The 8,125-nt window shown below is 29.9% G+C and overlaps 1 protein-coding gene across 1 annotated transcript; it reads right to left on the minus strand.

Moving 5' to 3' along the window:
• Nucleotides 1-3,766: 3,766 nt before the first annotated feature.
• Nucleotides 3,767-7,332, minus strand: LOC110612870 (probable pectinesterase/pectinesterase inhibitor 35). The gene is made up of 2 exons (XM_021753703.2): nt 6,262-7,332; nt 3,767-4,712 (listed from the first exon to the last, which is right to left on the minus strand). Exons 1-2 carry the CDS (start codon nt 7,325-7,327, stop codon nt 4,030-4,032), a joined length of 1,749 nt encoding a protein of 582 aa, XP_021609395.1. The 5' UTR covers nt 7,328-7,332; the 3' UTR covers nt 3,767-4,029.
• Between the last annotated feature and the right edge of the window lie 793 nt (nt 7,333-8,125).

An 8,125-nucleotide genomic window follows, 5' to 3' on the forward strand; every position in this document is an offset into this window, starting at 1 on the left:
ATCCCAATAATCTTTCTCAACCTTAGATGTTACAAGCAAGACATATCCTTAAAAATCTCCAAAAACAACCTCCTTTTCCCCAATGCCATCGAAGCTAACGCTCACATCCATATTTGTTTTTATAAAACCAACGTCCAGGGAGCGCCAAGCAATAGGAACCTATGTTATAAATACAACATACGCTCATCTTTAGCATGAGACTGCAAAAATTCAGCTACCATTATCTTTGTCTTGAAAATTGATATTCTAAAATTCAGAAAGTAAAATTTACAATAGAAGTGTAAACTTGATTAGAAAATAAAACGTTACTTCTCTTTTATTTTTTTTTTGTTTGCTAGTGACGTCTAATTACTTCTCTGTTACAATATCATCTATTTTTGTCACTCAAATTCGTACGTACGGAAGCGTCAGAGCACCCCTTCATGCTAAACGGCTATTTAATTTTATCGGTATACATGCGGATAGAGCTGTAAAGTGACTGAACCAGTTATTTTTCTTCACGTCATATCACCGAACTGGGTTATTTCCTGCTGGACCCCATACAGGTAGTCAGGCCGGTTCGCCTCTCTTCGCAGGGCTAGATCACGCAATGTGGTGTCGGCCTATATGCCAGTGGCTTAATAGGTTTTGGGTCCATATTTTTCTTCAGGGTCAGGTCTCGCCCCTGGTGAGGGAAGTCCGTGGTCATAAAAAACTATTGCTGTGAAGTCCAACAACAGCTTCTGAAATTATACCCACATCCGTTGAATAAGATTTGAAAATAAATTAAATTAATTATTTTAGAGCAACTGATAAATAATTTAAAAATTATTTAAATTAATTTAAATTGGAATGTTATAATTATATAGGGTGGAAAACTTACCACTAAAATCTAAACCACCTTGCATTTTGGCTGACAGCATAAGTGTAGTCTCACCATATCTCTAAGCTCATCACAAAGGGATCTCAGGAGGCAAAAACATTGCATAACATATGATGATATTGCTTGTGTTACTGTTTTAATAAGCAACTCCCTTGAAATGAATTGCTCTTTCCATCCCTGCAGCCTTTTTCCATAAATGATTCTTCAATCCATCAAAATTCTCCTTTTTTTCATCTCCCAACTACAGTCAACAATCCACACAGCAAAGCAGCCAAAGACCTACGTAATTCAACTGTAGCATTAGGACCGAAAACTATATCAAATTTGTGCATCTTAACCTTCCTACGAGAGAGACTCATACTTTTACAAGGTTGATTAATTAACGGTACACAAATAGAGACAATACATTCCCTTTAATGCGCAGAGTATATTATATGAAATTTACATATTTATTTTTAATATTTATAAATTTAGTAATATATTAAAATATAAAGCTTAATTATTTAATATTAAAGAGAGTTTAACACTTAATAAATTAATATTTTAATAAAAAGTTTACATGACAATATAATATTAAATAAATTTTTATAACAAAATAGAAATAATTTATATAAAAAAATTAATATTAATATAGAATAATATATTTTTTTAATAATATAATTATGAGTTGGTGGGTATTAACACATGACACAAATAATCTTATGGATTGACATGATTTTGACGAATAAACTCAATTTTAATATGTGGTGTTCACGAGTCTAAAATTGTCACCCCTACATACAACCAACCAAAATCAAGTAGTGAAGCTCCCAGCAAGTTGTCGACACTCAAGCCCTATGGAAGAGAATGGCTTTAGAAAAGGAAGCAGAACCTAAAAAATCCACAATGAACAAACAAATGAATAATACCTAGAAATTCACATGATGAAACTGAGGCCTAGTCCATCCATGATTGGACTTTTACCCAGGCCAACGTACCAAGCCTTGAGACTTTTATGGGGTGGGGTGGAATTTTTTATTTAAAAAAATTACTATTTAGTCCATTAATTTTAAAAAATATAAATAAAATATTATTGAAATTTTTAAAATTTACTAATTAGTTACTCTCTTAATTTTAATTATTAAATATTATAATAAAATTTAAAACTAATTTACCATATAATTTATAAAATTTAATAAAACTCACAATTTTTACTTATTTAATAATAAATAATTTAATCTTTATATTTTAATTTTATTAATATAATAGTTTTTTTTGTTATATTTACTATTAGTTAACTCTTAATTAAATAAGTTAATTCAAATTAAAAGATTAAATTATTATAAAAATTAAAACTATAAATATTTAATTATTATAAATTATTAAAATTAAAAGAATTAAAATATTATAAAAATAAAATTGTTATAATTTAATAATAAATTTTAATATAAAATTATTTTGTTAATAGAATAAAATTTAAAAAAAAATATTTATTTTTTAAATTATAATGAGTGAATCTAAGATTTTATTAAATTTCGGGTTATATTACAAATTACCCTTATATTTATGTACACGTGGATTATATTATAAATAGGAAAGATGGTATGGACAAAATCAATGAAATTTAGTTTATGAGTGCTGTGAAGTAGAGTAAATAAATAAAAAGAAAAGGGAGGAAGCGGGTGGAGCGGATATGAACAAACAGCAAATTGGAATTGCAAAGGTGGTGATTCACAAGTTATGATATGTAGTTATCCAAATTAAGAAGATAAGTGGACCCACTATGCCTTGTTGCGTAAGCTTACACGTACACGTAACTTCCAATTTAGACCTCTTAACCACCTCACTAAACTCCACCTTCTTTTATAACTCTTTCCAAATCGCTCCATTAATAAGTTCTCATTTAACATAATATATTTTATAAATAAAATATTATTTTTAAATATGAAAAATTTTCATTTTTATAATTTTAAAAATTATATATTATATCAATAATGTATAGATTTGTTACAAATATTAAAGATTAATTTAAATAAAATTTAACATATTTTATTTATAAAAATATTTTATTCATTTTTCAATCTCAATTTTAAGTAAGACTTTATATAATTCCATGCCACTAAGGATTTCTCTCGTTTATGGTGTCATTTCAATCGATCCCACCAACTGTTTTCCCATATAATCCATAAAGGATTGCTAAATAATTTATTTCAAATCAATTATCCATAAAATTTTGATTTATGATTATTTATTTAATTTAATATATTATGAATTTCTGTGCTCTTCAATTAAAGTCATAATTATTGAATTAATGAGTCTCTAATACTTCAGAGTGAGAAATTTCTCTCAATTTTATAAGTTTCCTCGTTTGGGTTTGACTAAAGTTTTTCTTTTCTTAATTTGCTTTTTATAGATTATATGTTATAAATATAAATATAAACATAAACATATATGATCCTTATTTCCATTTATTAATTTATCAATAAATAGAATTTTTTTTCCCTTTTATCCTTTTTTTATTTATCTGTGACGTTTAACCGTCTTTCTGCTACGTTGTCATTTATCTTTATTATTCAGATTCGTACGTACAGATATATCAGAGTTTCTCTCCACGCCAAGCGACCATTTAATTCCTCCGGTGCGTAAGTGGGTAGGATTGCGAAATAACTGGATTCGCTTCTCTTACCTTCCGTCACATCACTGGACTAAATTTCTTCTGTTGGGTCCGCGCTTATGAACCATCCGGCCTGCTCCATATGTTTGGATTAGGATTCGAAATAGTGAGCCGGTTTGCTTGAGGATGACCTGATGGGTTTTGAGTTTGCATTTTTATTTAGGGTCCGGTTTTACTCAAAGTGTAAGAAATCGAACCGCCATCAAATAATATTAGAGCTATTTCTAAAATTATGAGAAAAATCGATTATTAAAAAAAAGCACTTTTATTATTGAAGCAAAGAAAATGAAACACAAAGTAACTACAAACGATCTCCCCTGCTAGCTTTATGTTTTGATATTAAAACCATATACACAAACACTACTCGACACATCAGCATATGTATTATTTACATATTTCCACTGTTCTTAACTAATTAAAATCAATAACACACAAATGCATCAGCAGACTTAGTCTTCTATTAGATGCACTTTTTGGCTTGAATAAGATTTTGATTTTGAGTCTTCCTTGTCAATCAACCGATTAGTCCTGAATCGAAGGACACCCCAGTAGAAGGCAACCACATATTGCCATCAATTAAACTGCCGACGGTGAAAGTTTGAGCGGCGGTCGGAGTAAGTGCGCCATGATATCCAGGCCAATTGACCCGACCTGAAGTTGAAGCTCCAGGGCCTGAGTTCATATATTCCCCATAATAAAGTGTACTAAGTGCAAAACTTCCAGACCAAGGATACCAACCAGCAGGATTAATAGACCCATCAATGAAAGATTGCATAACAACAGTCCTGGAATATTTCTGCCAGGGTCTTCCAAGGTATGTGAGCTTTGAACCTCCAGACTCTGATCCTATCTTGCAATTGTGTATTGAAATTCCTGTGTTCTGATTTGGGTCAGTGCGACCTTGAGCTGTAACGTAGTTTCTGCTACCTGAAGATGGTTTTCTAGCAAAAATGTTGCAGTTTTGGAAGACAACTGCGGAGTTTCCAAATATGAAGTCTATTGTTCCGTAGATGTCTGTTTCTCTGTAGAATTGGCGCTTGGAGTGAGTGTAGAGGCTGTCTTGATATCCTTCGATTGAGCATTGGAATATTACTGATCTGTCTGATCCAACTCGTAGGGCAACTGCTTGGTGCTTCTCTGGACCCGCGCTGTTTATAAATGTTATTCCTCGAGCTATGAATCCATCTCCCATAGCAGCTGAAACGATCAAATAATTCATTTTTTTTTTAATTATTTATTTTCTTAGTTAAGCTTAATTTAATATAAAAATAAAGAAATCAAGATCATTCATTGTTGGAACAAATTAAAGAAATCAAGAAGTTATTTTCATACAATTGAGTTTTTTTTTTTAAAATAAAGATTGAGAGACGGGAAATAAAATTTAAAAATTATCGAATTTATTCAAATACACTAGGACACTAATTTTATATACAATTGAGCGTTTTAAATTTTTATTTAATTCTATAATCAAGAAATAATCTAAAAAATTAACAGAATTGGGATGATACCATTGACCTACTAAAGCACAGGTGACATGATTGAAGTTTGCAGAAAAATCAAGAAACTGAATAAGATGTCACATATAGTGCATGGAGGGATGTTGCCTGGAAGCCCCACCATTATCTATATTTCATAATTCTAAATAATTTTTATTAAATTCCAAAATTCTAATTAATGGAAAACAATATTTTTTTCCTTTTAAAATTATTATTTTTCTTTAAAAAAATTATAAATATTAGATTAGCTTGTTTAAGTACTGGCCTAACCACTAACTGAAATCAACAATTTTGACTCAAAATATATTTAATTAAATTATAATCTATTAATTAAAAATTAAATAGATAATTAAACATATCCGAAATAACAGCTATCATAAGATGACGTAAATTGACACCATCTCGTCTCATCCTATCATCCGACATCTATAGGTTCCAGCGCAAACGCATAATTCGGTGACAATATTAATTATGTATAAGTCATCATTTAAATTATAGTAAATTTTAACAGAATTTATTTTTTATGGTAATAAAAAGGAAATTACAAATAAATAAAATTTTAATTTTCAATTAAAATTAATTATATTAAATAAAATAATATTACTCATTATCATATAGTAATATTATCTAGTCTCAACAGTAATGGCTGCTTTGCATGCAAGAGTACGTGTATAATTTCACTGCTTATTTATAATACAGTCCATGAAAGAAGATAAACGAATTATCGTTTTGGTGGAGGGTGAGATGTGATTTAAGAAGAGACGGCTAAGGTTTTCATTTTGTCTATTCCTATATGCAGACTCAAAATTAGAATAATAATAATAATATAATAATTTTAAAAAAAAATAGGTCATTTTTTGTCATCTCATCCTTGTTCCCTAGAGAGAGGGATTAGAGAAAAATTATTTAATTCTTTTATCAAAAAATTATTAAGTTATTTATTTTAATTTTAGTTAGAGAAATTAAATAATATGAATATTTAAAATTGTATACACTAAATATTATAAAACTAAAATTATAGAAATTAAATAATATAAATATTTAAAATAATTAAGTTTTTTAACGGAAAAATTAAATATTTAGATTTTATAAAATATAATAATGATTTTAAAATGAAAACTAGTTAGTAAATTTTCTAAATTAATAGCCTTATAGTAATTCTCTTTTTTAAATTCATTCATTAAGTTTCATATAAAATAAAGATTAGTAAATAACAAGGAGAAAAAAAAAAAGAAGGTTATGATACTCACCAACCGTAGCAGAACTGAAAGTTGACGATCCGTCGTCAGCGTTTCTATTACCCACAATGACCGTTTTGCCCTTACCATCACCAACTAACATTACGTTCTTCTGCTTTGTAGGGAAATTTAGGTTCTCCTTATAAGTACCTGCCTTGATGTAAATTACATTTCTGCCCCCAGATGCCAAAGAACCCAACACCCCAATTGCGTCCGCTATCGTCTTATGGGTTCCGCTTCCATCTTTTGCTACTACCGCATGTGCTTTTATCTCCCCTACCGGAGCTTCTACAAGCTTCCGGTCTGTCGCCGACACCCAACTCGGAAACTTATTCCCGGACAACAGTTTCCGGCCACCGGTGCCACCAGGGTTCAACTTGTTAGCCTCTTCTGTCACATAATGGGACACATAAATTGCCAAGGAATTGCTTATGTGGTGACTTAAATTTCTTGCCGTTGAAACCATTAAGCCTTTTTGTTCCTTAATCTTACTATTCTGAAGGCTTTCAATGCAAGTTTCTTGATTGGTAAGTGCAGCACTAAGCCATGTTCGGACATCATTATGGCTTTGGATAAGGTTGTTCTTGCGGTTAATAACATTAGAGAGTTGGTCTAAGGTATCATCAAGTAGCTCAATACAATCAGCCATGGCACCAGCAGAAACCAGATGGGTCTGAGCATTACCATGAGCCGAGAGGCTAAGAGAAGAGGCGAGGTTGATAGCCGATTGAGATTGTTTCATGGTGTACTCAACAGAGAGATCAAAGAGCTCGTGTTGGGTTTTAGCAGTGGTTTGCAGTGAAACGAGGAAAGATTCACAGGCAGCTTTGTAAATGGTGGCTTTACAGGCAGAGGAAATGGATAGCTGGGTGGCTGCCATAGAGGACTTGGAGAAATGAGATGGTATAGGGCTTTTATCATTGTTAACTTCTGCTAGAGAAGATACGAAGAAGAGTTTGATTATAAAGAATATAGTTAAGGGTATTGAGAATTTCTTGCTTCGAAGCTTTGCATGGGAGAAGCTTGCCATTGCGTAATGAAAGAGAATGAAACCGTTGTGTTGTGTGCATGGATGCATTGATCGACTTCCTATTCCATATATATAGGAGATTCTGCATTGAAAAAAAAAAAAAACTAAAGATAATTAAAATTCTTAATATCCATCATACCTTATGAATAAATAATTAACCACAAAGTAGACTCGCATTATTATCCATTAACGCATTGCACTGTATTATCAAATTTATTAAATATTGTATTAATAATACCAATGCGATTTAATTTATTAATATCGAAATTATTTCTAAAACTGAGAAATCTCAAATTAAATTCGATACATATAAAAAAATATATTGTTTTCATTATGAACTTTATATTTTTATTGTGAATGATTTTTTTTTTAATTAAGGAAAAGTAACAACGTTGGTCTGATAGTGTTATGATGAGGGGAATAAAGCAAAAAAGCAACACAAGTAGAGAGTGGGATGAATAATCAGCATTACAAGTATAATGTTTAATTTACTATTGTATTTGAATCAGCCTGTAGCTATTCGGTAGGTGGAACTTCTTTTTGAAGTCATTTTGTCATTAACTTGCATTATTACGCATTTGTATTCATGATCCTTACGTGGATCAAAAGGAAAAAGAAAAAAAAATATTATTAATTTCTGGAATGCTTTTTTTCTTTTGCATATGTATATAAATATAAATAATTTTTTGAAAAAAATCAATCGTTTGGTTTCTGTCCTTTTATAACTCAATTATTTATTTTACAAAATAATTTTTTTTTCCTTTTTAGATTTTCATAAAAAAATTAACTTAATTTAACTTTGATTATAAAAATTCAATATATATAATAAATAGTTAAAATTATAAA

Source organism: Manihot esculenta, chromosome 4 (assembly GCF_001659605.2).
Source record: "Manihot esculenta cultivar AM560-2 chromosome 4, M.esculenta_v8, whole genome shotgun sequence".
NCBI classification, from domain to species: Eukaryota; Viridiplantae; Streptophyta; class Magnoliopsida; order Malpighiales; family Euphorbiaceae; genus Manihot; species Manihot esculenta.